General features: G+C 41.8%; 2 protein-coding genes across 4 annotated transcripts in view; one reads left to right on the top strand and one right to left on the bottom strand.

Moving 5' to 3' along the window:
* The window catches only part of LOC109217288 (protein saal1), a 9440-nt gene extending 6951 nt beyond the window's left edge, over positions 1-2489 (top strand). Inside the window, exons 7-11 of one of the 3 annotated variants that reach the window (XM_019381520.1) lie at positions 110-245; positions 530-614; positions 719-981; positions 1266-1402; positions 1696-2489. In XM_019381520.1, coding sequence (XP_019237065.1) covers positions 110-245; positions 530-614; positions 719-981; positions 1266-1402; positions 1696-1711 — 637 coding nt within the window. In that variant the 3' untranslated portion in view covers positions 1712-2489. Of the gene's footprint in view, positions 1-109; positions 246-529; positions 615-718; positions 982-1265; positions 1403-1684 lie in introns of all 3 variants that reach the window. The other 2 variants (XM_019381519.1, XM_019381518.1) reach the window with 2 other exon arrangements.
* Positions 2490-2545: 56 nt separating this feature from the next.
* LOC109217286 (putative phospholipid:diacylglycerol acyltransferase 2) lies at positions 2546-7535 on the bottom strand. The gene is made up of 6 exons (XM_019381517.1): positions 6692-7535; positions 6382-6604; positions 5556-5839; positions 5075-5414; positions 4234-4496; positions 2546-4096 (listed from the first exon to the last, which is right to left on the bottom strand). Exons 1-6 carry the CDS (start codon positions 7300-7302, stop codon positions 3613-3615), a joined length of 2205 nt encoding a protein of 734 aa, XP_019237062.1. The 5' UTR covers positions 7303-7535; the 3' UTR covers positions 2546-3612.
* Positions 7536-16643: the final 9108 nt, after the last annotated feature.

The following is a 16643-nucleotide window of genomic DNA, read 5'->3' as shown; positions in this document are numbered from 1 at the left end:
ACCCCCACCCCCAAAAAATGTTATTGTCATTCATGAGCTTTCGTTTAAGTTATCATCTATTTGAACCAATATGCTTGCAGTTAACTAATCAACTGATGTACTACACCAGGTACTCCTTTCTAGATTTGATTCTTCAAACAGTTGAAGCTCTTTCAGTCATGGATGAATATTCACAAGAAATTTGTTCAAACAAGGGACTCTTCCAGCTGCTTACTCAATTGATCAAGCTTCCAGATAAAGCTGATGTATGTCGCAGCTAGCAGAGCTTTCTCATTTTATCCTTCAGTGTGGTTAATTGAGCTAAAGATCAAGGAAAGCACACCTTCTATTTTAATTAAATACAGGAAATTTCTCTGTAGTTCTGAGTGGTCCTAACTCCTAATCTTGCATTTTTTACCCTTGTTATGTATCCATCAAACAACTTGAGAGAAAAAAATGTGGAAGTAAAAGGATAGGCGGTGAAATTTTTTTACTGCAATATATGAGTTCTTATGCAGCGGCTATTTTCTGATGTATCCATTGCCTGCAGTTTGTCAACTCTTGCATTGCTGCTTCAGTTTTGACAGCAAATATTCTGACTGATGCAGCTGATCTAGCTTTAGAGATATCACAAGGTAGAGTTCATAATTATACCAGTATATGCTACGCCTAAGTTCCTTCATGTGGCCTTAGTTTATGCTAATTTATCGAACCAGTAATGACACTTGGATCATTTCAGACCTGCTGTTCTTACAGGGTCTACTTGATGTATTTCCTTTTGCTTCTGATGATATAGAAGCACGAAGTGCAGTTTGGAACATTCTTGCAAGGATACTGATTCAAATTCAAAAAACTGAGATGAGTCCTTCAAATCTGCATCAGTATGTCTCAGTTCTCACAAGCAAATCTGAGGTGGTTGAGGATGAACTTCTTAATTATGATGTTGATAATACCAGTGAAGACCATGAAAGATCTGCCAAACTAACGGCAAGAAGCTTTGCTGTATCCTTCTTCATATATATTCAGAACTCTCTCTTTTTTGGATAAAAGAACTTTTCTAGGAAGAACACTGCCCAGTGGGATCCCGACTGGATCTTCACTGGGTAATCCACGTTTCTTTTTCTAAACTGATGTTACCTTCTGATAGTATTGGAACCGAATGGGCCTTAGTAGAGCGGAATGAATAGAGGATGTGTATAGCCGAAATCAACTTGTCTGGGATTGGGACATAGTTAATTGATTGCTTGATCGTTGCAATTTCTCTGGTTTCTTTAATTAAAACGTAGCTTAATGGAATTGTTGAACTTTTAAGTCGATGGAGAACCCTTGAGGACCAAGTAAAGGGAAATCTCTCTATGGAGGGATGCTATGTGAATGAAGGAGATGTTGATAAGATGTTGCATTACTGTTACAAATATACCAAGTAAGTTCTTTTCTGCTTTTTATCAGGTTACCACCCTATATTAATTTATGAAATTAAGACATGCTTGAGAGTTCTTATTCCTGTTTGGTGATTCCTACATGGCGACTTGATTGTATTCTGTTATCATCTCCATCTATTTCTTACGACATTCAGAATTATTTTTCCTTTCTGGTTCTGCATTTGATAGGTTACTACATCACGAAAGGAAAAGAATATTATTTAGGTTATTAGACAATCTTCATTTCGATGTAAAATTGTAAATGACATACCCTGATCCCACAGTTCTAGTGCAGGAGAGCTCATGAATGAACCAACTATTTACAAGCCTTAACATGACGAGGGAAGACACCATGCTCATCCAGCATTTATCTGTGCTGTCTCGGGGTCATACAGCAAAATAAATCACCTCACATCAGGATATCCATCTGAAAGGATCCGCGGAGAATGTGGTTTTGACTGATGTTGTTAGATGGGATACAAGTGTGGGCTTGTGTTGAGAAACTTTGAGAAGTTTTTCTTCTTCATTCGTAATTCATGGTGCGGATTGAATTGGATGAACCTTTCTTGCAGCTTGGTGTTTAGGGTTTGTGGCTGCCAACTGTTTGGGAGTTATCACTGATGGCTACAGGCAGTTTAAGTAGCTTGAAAGTTCTCATTACGATGGTCCCATCTGGAGGTTATCGGCATTCCGTTCAACAAATCTTGTAGGAGAATACCAGAGCGCTGTGCAGCTTGCCTAATTTTCTGTTATGTTGATCATTCAGATGCTCGACTTTGTCATGATTAATGGCTTTGTGTCAACACCATTCACGAGGTTCCATCTGTGATCGTGCTGAAATTGAGCAGGACACTACTGGTGGATTGTCTCACAACCCAACTTTGTTGTCTGGGTCCACCATTCTTCTTCTGTTATCTTTTCTGTTACTTGGTATATCATACACAGACTTTAGAACCTGTTTCTCTAGTCTTCTATGAGAAGAAAATGATCTCACACTTGCTTTGTTTATACCTGACAGAATTTTGGACTTGTAGGTGTACTGTGGAAAGAACAAGCTTTGTTCTGCGAATAAATTTTCCTTAGATTTTATTTATTGCTTGTCATGACATGATATTAACCCCAAGATTGCCATAAGATTAGGATTTAAGGGGGGTTTGGGGGGTGGGGGGGTGGGGTGGAATGAGGAACTAATTATACTATCATGGACAGTGAATACTCAAAATAATTTTGGTTTGTCTTTCCAACAGTTCGAAACTCCTATCCTCAGTGGATCCACTGATACAATTCTCTTTACCTTGTTGGCCAGGCTTGCAGAATTTTGGTTGTCCCAAGCAGTTAGATTGAGCAAAGGCACGAGGAGACAATTTTCTCGTTTGTAGTGGGAATTTTGAACTGTTTTTTTTTCTTTTTCCCGTAGAATATAAACCTTGTTTTCATCTGGTCTTATCTGAAAGAAAAGATATGTCAAACCTCGTTTGATATTTTGAACTTGGAGAGGGTATCTGAGAAGAAAGAGTTTTGTTCTGTGAAAGAAACTCTTTGGTACGGTACTCAAGTAATTACAAATTGCTCAGTCTGATCAGGTTCATCGTATCTTGCTAAAGCTTTAGGGCCAATATTTTTGTTTTCGCCTTGAATCCAAGCAAGTCAAGTTCTTGCTTGTCAATCTTGTGATTGGAACAAGATTGGTAGAAAAACAAAACAAGTCCAGTCTGCATCATAAGCATAAAAGTATTTCTTCAGTGTTCACGTTTAAAGTGATAGTCAAACTCCTAATTACTGCTCCACCTTTGTAATCAGCAGAGAAAAGCTCAACTTTTCCGAGTGACGCCCCAGCAGGTGTTACTAAAGTGTTGGTCAGTGTAATTCAAGACAGAAATTTGGCGAAAAACTTTCAACACTGAAACTCTGATCATTACACACCTCAGACCTAAAGAATTTTACAATCAGAGAAGCTAAGAACATATTACTAGGAGATTCCAAAAGTCAGAAATGTCACCCTGATTGTCACTAGCATAGTTACCCTTTTGACTCCCACCTTACTGATTCCACACACTTCATATGTCCTGATTCCTTCCTGAGGCTCTGTCTTAAGTCGTTTGTTTCCGTAAAGCTAATAACAACGTTACTGCACTCATATCTTCTATATTATTTAAACCCTTTTATCTGACTCACTTTGTTCTTCATCCATGTATCAAAAATTGCTTTGCTGTCATAACCGAATATTTATGGGTTCCGACATTTCCATGATACCCGAATAAATCCTATCACCACCTAACTCTGTACCTGAGGCACCAGCAGCAACACGTAGAACATCCTCGATCAAGGCGAAGTTCCCCAGAATGTCAACATGGGCACCACTTTCTGTGCCTCTCCCTTCCAGCAAACTAGCTGGTGGCTTGTGCTGGTATTCTCTCACGTAAGTAGAAATCCCCGAGGGGTTAAAACGTGTCTTGCCTCGCCATCCTTTTGCGCACATGAAGCCAGCGCTCACGACTGGCACGCTCTCATCGCCATCGACAAAGTATACTCCACCACTCAAGCAGCCATTATCGCTTCCGTCTGCAGAGCTATCAATTTGAAGAGGAATGCTCTTGCATCTGTCAGAAGGTGACATCTTGTAGACATATGATCTTTCAGTGGGAATTCCCACTCCATATGAGCAGTAAATTTCCATATCTGGAGCATCTGGCAACCTGAAAATGGATCTTCATTAGCATATGATTGACTTATTCCACTGGGAATAAGCAAAGGCATTCAGGTGAAATGGAGGAAACAATAGAACACGGAATGAAATTATATGCTAATGGATTTGATACTTATTCGCGCTTACATGGTTTCAAGTGGATTTGACCAATACTTGTGATGACTATACTTGGGATCTTCTAAGTTTTCTGCTAATCCATGAGAAAAGTGTGCCTCTGTGCGCTGCATCATTTTCGGTGCTACAAATCTGAGAAGATCTATGAGAGTTCTTGCTGTGTATGCTTCATTTTCAGCCACTCTCTTGATGCTCTCTCGACTAATCTCATCATACTCTGTCAACAACTCTTCACATGACGTGTTGGAAATGGGCGCACTTTCATGCATGAATTCCTGTTGTTATTCAACATTACATGCACATTCAATAAAACGGATTGCAGAGTGAAAACCATTACTTATTCTGTGAAATTTTCCCTAGTTCCCTAACAAAAGGAAATTTTTTTTATTCCGTACATATAATGAATCAGAGCAAGTAGTTCTGAAATGGAAAAAGCAACAAAAGACTCATTATTATTACCGTCTAGTAAACATTCGGAGAGTGATGATTCATATTGCCAACCAAAACTAGCTTGGGATTCAGGCATAGTTATAGTTTACTGTCAATTAAATCTAAAAAATTTAATCGTTCTCTTCTTATGTTCATAATCCAGTAATACATGTCAACAGCAAGCAGCGATCGTCAAAGTTATGTGGTCAATTATAGCTTCTAAAATGGAGTCAAAGCTTAGAAGACGTCATGTACGCGATGTGCAAAACCTATCATTCCATTGTTAGCTGCATTCAAAGGGGATATGGTGCAAGTGTGCTCAAGATTGTTCTATCAAAGCAATTATACGAGCTAGTATAGTGAATGACAGATCAGAAATGTCCAAATGAAATATCAAACGAAAGGTGGCACTCGTAACTTTTACCTCTGAATCAATAAAGGAGAGCTGTGAAGAAGGTAACTCAGATGCTGCCTTCCCAAACGCAACTAATCTTCCGTATTTCGCACGCCGTATTACTTCGGAAGTCCTCCGAGGGCCGGTATCATTTCCATTGTTCTCCTTTGAAGAGGATTGCAGGTATTGCATCTTTGCTGAATGACATACATTTTCTTCTTCTGGGGACCTATTCAGGTCGCCCCAAATTGTCTCTCCTCCTTTCGGCAGCAATGAAACGACAGAGTCCCATGTTCGAAATACCCTCATAACATGTTGAAGGGTTTGGAAACCAAAGGTCTCAGAGTCTAACAGACCAGGAGCCACTGCTCTGCAAAAGTAAAGGTGCGGAGAACATCATTCGGTGGAAAAGAATCAAATTTCAGCTTCATCAATGCCTTCAATTTAAAAGCCAAATAAATATAGATGACAGAAAAGTTCCACTGCAGAATTTTGAGTTCTGAAGACAAACCTGATAAAGGCAACATCTTTTCCCTCAGCAGACAATATATTGGCCACAGCTTTTGGAACTCCAAGAAACGCTGGACTAACATTCATGATTGTTTTGATGTGCTTGGCACACCAATTTGGGCCACCACCCCCTCCAACGGGAGGAGGCGCTTCAACCCATTTAAGGAAATGGAGAAAATAGATTACTCCCATTGAATGAGGCACTACCACCACTTTCCTGTTACCATTTGTTACATACAAAAGCTCAATTTTTCTCTTTAGCCTGCTCAGAGATTGGTCTCTGATCTGCTTGTTTCCAAATAAACAGATACATTAGAATGATCTCTATCTAAATTCGAGACAAGTGACAATGTCCTCAAGAAGGACAACCACCTCAAGAAACCTCAAATGGTCGGATTTGCTCAGAACTTTCCAACTAAATGGAAGAAAGAAACTCAATTTTGTTCATTCCACATAGATATGTTTTTTTAAAAATATTTACAACTACTAATGTAAATGGAGTGACAATTCATATAGCCGACCGCGACTTGCTTAATTGAAGGGTACTTATTGTTACAACAACTACTGCAGCAAACAATGTAGTGGAATTATAGACTAAATTCTGTTGAGTACTTACATCAAGTGGACAAATCAAACTTAACGTGATAATGCTGCAGGAAAAAGGAAAAGAAAATACTTGCCTAATAAATGATGATAAAAGTGGCATTTATTGCTCTACAATGACTATGATAACCTGAAAGACTTAAATGAAGGAATTAATTTTATGCAGTTGCTATTCTAGAGAGGGGATATTCTTCTGTTCATATCCAATCTTTGGAAGGATATACCTCTGTATTTTGGAAGGATAGTCTCCAGTCATAAGAAGCCATATACATATTCTTCTGTTCATATCCAATCTTTGCCAAATTCTCAATAAGAATAGCCCAAACAAAATAACCAGGAGCAAAATAATCAGCTGCTACTAATCCTGTCACTGCCCGGACTCGAATCCCTGGTGGATCAAGCCCTGTTTCATTATCCAAAGATAGATGCTCCAACCAACATAAAGGCCTAATGAAAATTGCACAAAACATTTTCAACAAAGGTAATTACTTCAATGTGACAAAAAAAAAAAAGTTTTGTGACTATAACACAAACCTCTTGAATATTTCAGCAAAGCTACCACCCCAAAGTCTCTTACGAAATAAGCCTTCAGAACAAGGCCTACCTTCCCAAAGCTCAAGACCTCCAGTTACAATCCCGGGCACCAAAACTACAGGGTGGTGAGCAATTAAGCCTTCATTTTTGAGTCTAGTCCCAGGTGGTTCAGGCAGCTTAAGTCCTGGAAAATTGGCAGGCAAAAAATTGCATAGAAATAAAAGCAGCCACCAAGTTGTGCACAAGTATCCAATTATCCAACAGCAGTTATCTATACATCTCCATTCCTTAGACTGCTTGTTGGTTTTCTTGTGTTTTGGCTTCTCAATAACCCTTTGATAAGCAGAAACAGCATTTTCTTGTTTCTTGTCAACATTGGATTTGGAGGGTTCAAATGATTGTTTGCCATCTTCAAATGATTTGTTACACTTCACTGGCTCAAGAAAACATAGCTTCCTAAACCCAAGAATTGAAGCCAATGAAGTCAAGATTCTAACTTTACAGTCTACAATTGATGAAGAAATGAGCTGATTAACATAGTTAGAAATGGCACTCAAATTGAGCTGCAAACTCCTACTAAGCTGTGTTTTCAAGAAATGGAAGAACCCCATCAATGCAAAATGCAGAATTGAGGGGAAGAGAGTAACAAATGGACATGAATTCTAGCAAAAATCAAGAAAAGAATGAAAACCCATGAGAACAGGCGTTATAATGGTGCTGAGCTAGTAGTACTGAGTGAGCACTAGCACGTGGTGAAGAAGAGTGATTTGAGGAGTTGTTTTGTGGTTACACAGTAGTGCAACATATACATACATGGAGTAGTCAGAGGTGAAAACAACTTGCAGTTTTTAGCTTCTTGTAATGAGAATGGGGTTTTGTCTAAGGTTTTAACCTTTTATTGTGTGATGAAACCAAGAGTTCTTTAACAAAGACACCTGTCTTGTTCTTCGCATCGCATGCAAAATTTGAGGTGTCTCTCAAATTGTCTACGGCTTCTTCATATGCACTAAGTCTATAAACTTTAAACTATTCATAACATATAGTATTCCGTATTTATTTAAAGCTGAAAGACACATTTATTGTGTGATAATTTCATTTGAAATGTTTAGCTTGTATTGGTCTAATGGCGACTTGGTAGTAATAAATAAACGGGACCAAAGACGGGGTCGACCGCGGTATAATAGCCGGAAGCCGTTCTCGAGAGGGCTGATTGATCGCTGCCAACTCCACACTACTATAAAGTAGGAAGAGAGGGTCGCAATAGCTTTTACCCGATATGAGGGTCGGGATCGAATTCCTCAGAGAGCTAGAAATTGGAGCTGGGTATCTATCTAGACTAGAGTCGTGCAATTGTTCTAAATGTCACTTCCAACATTTTTGGGTTTTTCAATTATAAACTACTATTATCAAACTACTAATTGAAACTAGATTATGCTACGAGATAATTGCTAAAGTTGTATCTAATGGGAAGAAGGGCACTAGGGTCGTGACATCACCTAGGTGGCTAATTGACGGGTAGATGTTACTAAGGTTCGATTGACATAATTGGGGCTTATGCTATAACCGTTGCACAATTTTACCCACTCTCACACCTCTCGGTAGAGAGAGTGATTTTGCCCACTTGACTCTCTCGAGACCAAATGGGTAGGCAAACTAGATCAAGCAACTAGGGTTCAAGTAGGGTGATTACTCTCTCGAGGTTTAACCCGTTAATTGGGACTATCATTTCTCATGAGTCCATCCCAGTTCCTTGTTGGGTTAATTTTGGAGACTTAGACTCTCTTTCTCAAGAAGAGTCAAATCTACAAAGCACAAATCAGTGTTTGCAACCACCAATTTATAGATTAAAACATAAAATCAACCCAAATAGCAAACACCCATAGTCAATCTAACCCTAGATGGCAACACCCATCAATTACCCACACTAGGGTTGAGCCACAACCCTAGCTAATGGGTTTAACTACTCATGCTTGAAGGAGAAAATGAAGAAATAGATGAAGAACAAGACATATTAATTAAATACTAAATTAAAGTACAAGAATCTATCGTTAAATTGAAGCTAAGATGCCAAAAATGGCTACAAAATGAGTCTCACGAGCGCAGCCCAAAGTCTGGAAATAACTGATGACCTAAAAATGGTAAAATGTTCTATTTATACTAAGCTGGAAAAATTGGACAAAAATACCCCTACGGGGTCAGTGCGGGCCGCACAAAATGGACCGCGGCCGCACAAGGCTCTTGGATTTCAAAATTTTTGGCTTTCTGAAGTTGGGCTCCGCGGACCGCGCAGAATGGACTGCGGCCGCGGAGGCAGCTAGCGCGGTCCGCACAAAGACGACTGCGGACCGCAAAGGCTTGGAATCTAGGAATTTTAACTCTCTGAATCTCTACTCCGCGGACCGCACAACTTGTACAGCGGCCGCATTGCCTGAAGCTTGTAAATGCCAACTCTCTGAATCTACCTAGTGCGAACCGCACAAAGTCGAATGCGGCCGCACTAGGCCTTTTTATCTTCAGTTTGCCTTGCTTTGATACTTGAGCAGGTTTCACTCCCTTTTGAGCCGATCCTTGACATTTCGTCACTTTGTCGATCAAACCTGCAATCAAGCACACTTATGAGCCTTTTGGGACTATTTTGTAGCAATTTATAACCAAAGCATAAGCAAGAAGGAGTATAAAACATGGCAAAATCCCTAGTTATCAACTCCCCCAAACTTAAGTTTTTGCTTTTCCTCAAGCAAACAAAATAAGATCCACCCCTTAAAGGAAAATGCAAGTATTTTCAGCTGTCCTAAAGTATCCTCAACAAGCATCACTCTAGGTATTGGGCCACCAAGGCCAACTTCCATGAGATTACAGATGGCAGATAGATCAATGAAGCGTCCTCTGGGTATAGTAGATGATGTTCTTGTCCGGGTGGACAAATTTATCTTGCCAGCGGACTTTGTGATTTTGGACTGTGAGGTGGACTATGAGGTCCCAATACCTAGAGTCTTGAAAACTGAGAAGGGCATTAGATTGATGCTTGCCCCAAGATCACATAAAGCTTTGGCAAAGTCTGCACTACTAATGGTGCAAGGGATAGTGAAAGCACCGGGATCCTATAATTTCGAGGCCATTGAATGTACTATCGCATTGACTTGGTGAGTTATCTTTATTGTTTCACAATCCATGGAACGCTTCTTTGTAACCAATTCTTTCATGAATTTCGCATACCCAGGCATTTGCTCCAAAGCCTCCACCAAAGGCACATTGATGGATAAACTCTTCATCATGTCAATGAACTTTCGGAATTGGTTGTCACTTTTCTGCTTGGCTAGCCTTTGAGGATAAGGCGGAGTTGGTCTAGGCAAAGGTGCCTTGGCTTTTGGCACCACCGGCTCCGGCATGTCAATTATGTGCTCCGTAGACGGGTTCACGGCCTCTTGAGTTTCCACCTCGGCCTCATCAATGTCAATCCTCACATCATTGTTCACATCATTCTCTACCACATCTTCAACTACCAAAGGAATATCATTTTCTTGCAACTCAACATCATCATCCACAACTTGCTTATCTTTCGAGGCATGCACATCACCGCCTCTCCCGCTTCTTGTTGTAACCGCCATCATATGATTGTTCCCACCCTTAGGGTTCACTACCGTATCACATGGTAGAGCACCCTTTGGGCGAGTATTCAACGATTGAGAGATTTGGCCTAATTGCACCTCTAAATTCCGAATGGAGGTATTATGGGAAGCCAATTGAGCATCGGAATCTTGGTTCTTCTTCATCATTTGTTCGAACATCATTTCTATTCTTCCCATATCATTCCGAAGAACTAGATCCTTGAGAAGGGAACGGGGGTGGATTGTTCGGTTGTTGGTACATGGGGGGCCTTTGAAAGCCTTGCCCCTTATTGCCTTGGTTTCCATAGTTGTTCCAATTGCCTTGACCGTTGTTGATCCAATTGTTGTTATTTTCATTCCACTGCCCTTGGTTGCCTTGATTGTTGTTCCCCCAATTACCGCCTTGGTTGTTGCTATTCCAATTACCACCGCCTTGTTGTTGATTGTCCCAATTACCTTGAGGTCGCCATTGTTGGTTTGAAGAGTTGCCTCTATTGCCTTGATAGTTGTTAACATATTGTACCTCTTCATTTTGTTCATCATAGCCCTCATTTTGAAACCCCTCACAATCATCATCAAATTGTTTGGAATTCCCTTGATTTTGTTGCCTTCTTTTCCTTCTCTTGTTGGTAAGTGATAAGTTAGAATCTTAACGTGTTTTATGCCCCTACTTGCCTATGCTTTGGTTAAAAATTGCTATAAAATAGTCCCAAAATGCTCACAAGTTGTACTTGATTTTAGGTTTGATCGACAAAGCGACGAATGACAAATATCAGCTCAAAAAGGAGTGAAACCTGCTCAAGTGTCAAAGACTAAGCAAGTTGAGGAAAAGAGGACCTAGTGCGGACCGCACAACTGTGAACGCGGCCGCACTAGGAGGTTCAGAGGATGGCAGATTCAAGGGGAAGGCTACGCGGCCGCGGTCATCTTCATGCGGTCCGCGGTCAGGCTCCACGGCCGCGCTACTCTTTTACGCGGTCCGCGGACCAGAGATTCAGAAAGCCAAAAATTTGACCACTTCCAAGCAAAGCAACCCGTATTCATTTTTGTGCGGCCGCGCCAACTTCCACCGCGGCCGTGCTACATTTTCACGCGGTCCGCGGTTCTCAACATCAGAGAAGAAGAAACCAAGAGTTCAAGATCCAGTGCGGCCGCGGTCATGTTTGCGCGGTCCGCGCTGACCCCGCAGGGTATTTTTGTCCAGTTTTTCCAGCNACGTCCGCCCGTCGGTTGGCCCAGTACTTGGCAATCCCAGGTACTGTGCCAGAGTGGTTGCAAGCAGGGAAGAAAATATTCAGGAAGACATTCAGCTTTGAGGCTCGAGGGTGGTTGACATTTGTATGCAGTCGGCTTGACCCTTCCACTCATGATCAGACCATTCCACTTACTCGAGCAGTTCTGGTTGCATCTATTATGGCCGGGTACCGTATCAACGTGGGCAACATGATGTCCCGTGTGATTTCTGCGGTAGGGCAAGAGCATGACAGGAATTATCCTTTTCCCAACACCCTATTAATGTATTTCCGGGACCTGGAGGTGGAGAAGAGGAGATATGATGTCAAGACCAAGCATGTGGCCCCCTATTCTTGGTACAGTATACAGGGTCCGGACAACCCTAAATTCAAGAACTACAATCCACCTTCCTCTGCCCCTACTGGCCAGTCTGAGGAGCCAGTTGCGGTAGATCCTACTACCGAGCCTTCCACCATACCTGCTGCCACTACAGTTGAGGACTTACCTTCAGGACCTTCTTCTTCTGCTGGTCCCAGTACTTCAGCTGGCCCGGGAGTGCCATATTCCAGGAGTCATCCCTTCACTACCCATCAGTTGAGCCTGACTTTCGCTAGCCTGAACAACTGGATGTCAGCTGCGACATCCAAGTTTTCCACTTTGTCTTCCACTATTCAGGCTCAGTCAGCACCTCAGCCAGCTCTGATTCCTCAGTCTATTGAGGACACTTTGAAGAAACTCCTGGAGAACCGGGAAAAGATTCTGAAAGACTCAGGCTACCCTATCTGCAGCAGTGGAGTCACATGGCAAGGCTCTGAAGGAGCTTGCCAAGGAGCACAGAAAGATGCGGAGGTCACGGGCTTCAAAAGAGTCTGTGAAAGAGCTGCGGAAAGATGTGGACAAGCTATTGGCAGACCAGATGCCTTTAGACTTGTTATTTGGGGATCCAGCCCCTCCAGCAGCAGCACCAGTGCCACAGCCAGAGCAGGAGCAGGTACCCAGGCAGCCTAGGAAGAAAATGAAGCTCCCCAGCTCAGCGGATGTAGTTATTGAGGTGGCAGTCCCATAGGAGGCCTCTTCCACTTTGCCTGAGGATGCACCTGTCATACAGCCGGTCCAGGCGCAGGTTCCAGTCCCAGCAGTTGAGCAGCAGGAGGCCGGGAGCCAGTCTGAGGCGCCCGCACATACGGAGGACTTGGGGACCACAAATGACCCCATGCAGACGGACCTGGCTTAGGGAGCCCCTTTGTCCTTTCTTCTGATTTGTTATTGATGCTTATTTTGGTAGTTGGCATTGGGGACAATGCCAGCTCTTATTCGTGGGGGTGCGCCCTACTTTTTTGTTGACTATCTGGATGACTGTACATATTTGACTCAGTTTTTATCCCTTTTGGTTGATTTTCTATTTGGTATGTAAATAACTTTACATTCAGTACTTTTTATCTTCTATTTTTGTTTGTATATAAAGTTAAGTTACATTTTGTATATATTCATCCCCGTTTGTATATTCTAATCCCCTATTGTAAATATTCATTCTATTTTCTATTTTCGCAAAAAATTTTCGTTTTTAGCTTTATAGTTGGGCTCGTAGCCTCTTGTTTTGTTTTTGACGCTTCCAATAAGCCCTTGGTTTTCTTAAGACCACGGTTCTTTCCAAGGGTGGAGTATTGTGTGAATCGGGTGGCTCTTCCCGATGATGGATGGAGTGACAACCTTCTTAAAGGTTGAGTCCGTTTCTTTGATTTTTCTTTTGTTTGTGATAGTTGTAGTTGAGGGTACCTCAAGCAACGCTTCACTTGGGCCTAACACATTTGCCTTTGATCCCATGGTCAAAGACATAATGTTGTGTTTAGGATGGTGAAAGTTGTGGCCTTGAGACTCTTGCATTGACCAAACAATCATCATGCGGTCTTTTCGGACCATTGTGTGCTTGAATCGTAACTAAGGTCGTTGTGGACCCTCGACTCTATTTCTTTAGCAATCCCCTAGCGTGTGTGGTGAGGAATCGAATTGTGAGTCCAAGTCCCGAGCCAATGGTCTAGAACTTGCCCTGAATGTTTGTTGAGGCGAAATCGTAGGTGAAATTTGACTTGAGAAGTGATTATAGGCTCTCCTTGATCCGAATATTAAGTTGAACAATTTCATAGCCTACCAAAAAGCGGATCCCTAGTTAACCCTTTTGAGACTTAAACCTTTTCTTTTAAGAACCAATGCTACAAGCCTATACCCGTTCTAAATGATTACCCTCTCTTGGCACCCAATTCTTCCCTTGAGTAATGGCAAATGTCTAAGTTTGGGGGAGAGACAAGAAAGGAAACAAAAGTGGTAGAAAGGTACAAAAGCAAAAGAAAAAAGGAGGCAATGAAAAAGCAAGAAAAGAAAAAGACAAAAAGAAAATCCAAAGTGAACAAGAATAAAAAGGGATTCAAGGAAAACAAAAGTGAAAAAGGTGTGGAAAAAGTAGAAAAAGGAGAAATGTTTTGAATTGCATAAGAAAGAGTGACAATGTGTCTCTCTAACCCCTTGTAAAGAAGTGAAATACTCAAAAGAGTCAAGAGAGTTGTGCCATAATGAATCAAAAGAAGTGATTAAGGGAAGATTGAACCCACTTGAATAAAAACATGTCCTACCCTTACCCAAAAGCCTTCATAATGACTCCACAAAAGCCCTATAGGATCTTGAGTTGAAGGAAACCTACATTAGTGGATACTTACATAAGGGGCAAGCATATGGTACCTAGAGCTGGACTTGTGACCCTCTTCTTTAGAGAGATGAGTGAAACTCCATTAACCTTGGTTTGTGTGTTAACACTCTAAAAGGTGAGGTTCGCTTTGGGAGAGTTGAGGATGTGTGAGTTTGGGTTCCACAATGACCAAAGTAATTGAGATAAGCTTTTTGATGAAATGTGTCAACTCTTGATGCTCTTGTGACACACTTGATCCATTGTTCTTCAAAAGTTTAAATGTGTTAATGATGCATTCGTATTGAGGGCAATTGTTAGTCCCAATTGATGCTTGTTGAGGTTGCCTTAGGATGGCTGGAATTACTTGGATTTTCCTTTAAGGGGTAGGTCTTATTTTGTTTGCTTGAGGACAAGCAAAGGCTTAAGTTTGGGGGAGTTGATAAGTTAGGATCTTAACGTATTTTATGCCCCTACTTGCCTATGCTTTGGTTAAAAATTGCTACAAAATAGTCCCAAAATGCTCACAAGTTGTATTTGATTTCAGGTTTGATCGACAAAGCGACGAATGTCAAATATCGGCTCAAAAAGGAGTGAAACCTGCTCAAGTGTCAAAGACTAAGCAAGTTGAGGAAAAGAGGACCTAGTGCGGCCTGCACAACTGTGAACGCGGCCGCACTAGGAGGTTCAGAGGATGGCAGATTCAAGGGGAAGGCTACGCGGCCGCGGTCATCTTCATGCGGTCCGCGGTCAGGCTCCGCGGCCGCGCTACTCTTTTACGCGGTCCGCGGAGCAGAGATTCAGAAAGCCAAAAATTTGACCACTTCCAAGCAAAGCGGCCCGTGTTCATTTTTGTGCGGCCGCTCCAACTTCCACCGCGGCCGCGCTACCTTTTCACGCAGTCCGCGGTCCTCAACTTCAGAGAAGAAGAAACTAAGAGTTCAAGAGCCAGTGCGGCCGCGGTCATGTTTGCGCAGTCCGCCCTGACCCCGAAGGGTATTTTTGTCCAGTTTTTCCAGCCCAGTATAAATAGGACCTTTTTCCATTTTTAGGTCAAGTTTTATGTTCTGAACGCAGCTGAGCTCGTGAGACCTAATATTCTAGCCATTTTTGGCACTTTTGCTCTTAATTATTGAAGTTTCTCCTTAGCAATTAATTAATATGCTCATTTCTTCATCTATTTCTTTAATTTTTGTATCTAGCACGAGTAGCTAAACTCACTAGCTAGGGTTGTGGCTCAACCCTAGTGTGGGTAATTGATGGGTGTTGCCATCTAAGGTTAGCTTGATATTGGGTGTTTGTTATTTCGGTTAATTTTAGGTTTTAATTAAGGATTGGTGGTTGCAAACACTGATTCTAGCTTGGTGGGTTTAACTCTTCTTGAGAAAGAGAGTCTATGACCCCAAAATTGACCCAACAAGGAATTGGGATGGAACCATGAGAAATGGTAGTCCCAATTAACGGGTTAAATCTCGAGAGAGTAATCACCCTACTTGAACCCTAGTTGTTTGGTCTAATTGGCCTACCCAATTGGTCTCGAGAGAGTCAATTGGGCAAAATCACTCTCTCTACCGAGAGGTGTGAGAGTGGGTACAATTGTGCAATGGTTATAGCATAAGCCCCAAATATGTCAATCTATCCTTAGTAGCATCTACCCGTTAATTAGCCACCTAGGCAATGCCACGACCCTAGTGCCTTTCTCTATATTAAATACAACTTAGCAATATTCCCGTAGCATAATTTAGTTCTAAACATTAGTCTTATAATAATAGATATAAAAATCAAAACCAAAGATGTTTGAAGTGATATTAGAAGCACAACCGCATCACTAGTCTAGACAGATAATACAACTCCACTACTAGCTCCCTGTGGAAATTCGATCCCGAACCACTATTTGGGTAAAAGCTATTGCGACCTGCTCTTCCTACCTTAGTGTAGTGTCGAGTCGGCAGCGATCAACTTTTTGGCGTCGTTGCCGGGGAGCTTACGGTGTTGACTATCTGTTTGGTTAGTTTTGTGTTTTGCTTCTTTTTCCTTCTTGTTTACTAATTTTGTTTGTGTCGATCATTCGGGTACTATGGCTTTAAATGCTAATGACCCTATTGGCAATGCCATGGCGGGGGAGGAGGTAGAAGATATTGATCATGATGAGGTTCCCGTATCTCAAGTTCCACGTAGAGGCCGTCATGCCAATGACAACAATCCTATTCCAGACCCTCCTCCGCCTCCGCCACCGCCAAGAGCAGTCCCAAGAGTTCTCCCAAATCAAGGGTACGCGAGTGCCATTGTTCCTCCCCAAATTCGGGCGGGGAACTTTCAAATCACGAATGTCATGTTGACCTTGCTCGAGCAACGAGGTTATTTTACGGGCGCCTCCGATCAAAATGCATACAAGCACTTGAAGGGGTTCGTAGATACATGCTGGGGCAGCAAA

This window comes from Nicotiana attenuata, unplaced genomic scaffold (genome assembly GCF_001879085.1).
Source record: "Nicotiana attenuata strain UT unplaced genomic scaffold, NIATTr2, whole genome shotgun sequence".
In the NCBI taxonomy this organism is placed as follows: Eukaryota; Viridiplantae; Streptophyta; class Magnoliopsida; order Solanales; family Solanaceae; genus Nicotiana; species Nicotiana attenuata.
This window is presented reverse-complemented; position numbering and strand designations above follow the sequence as displayed.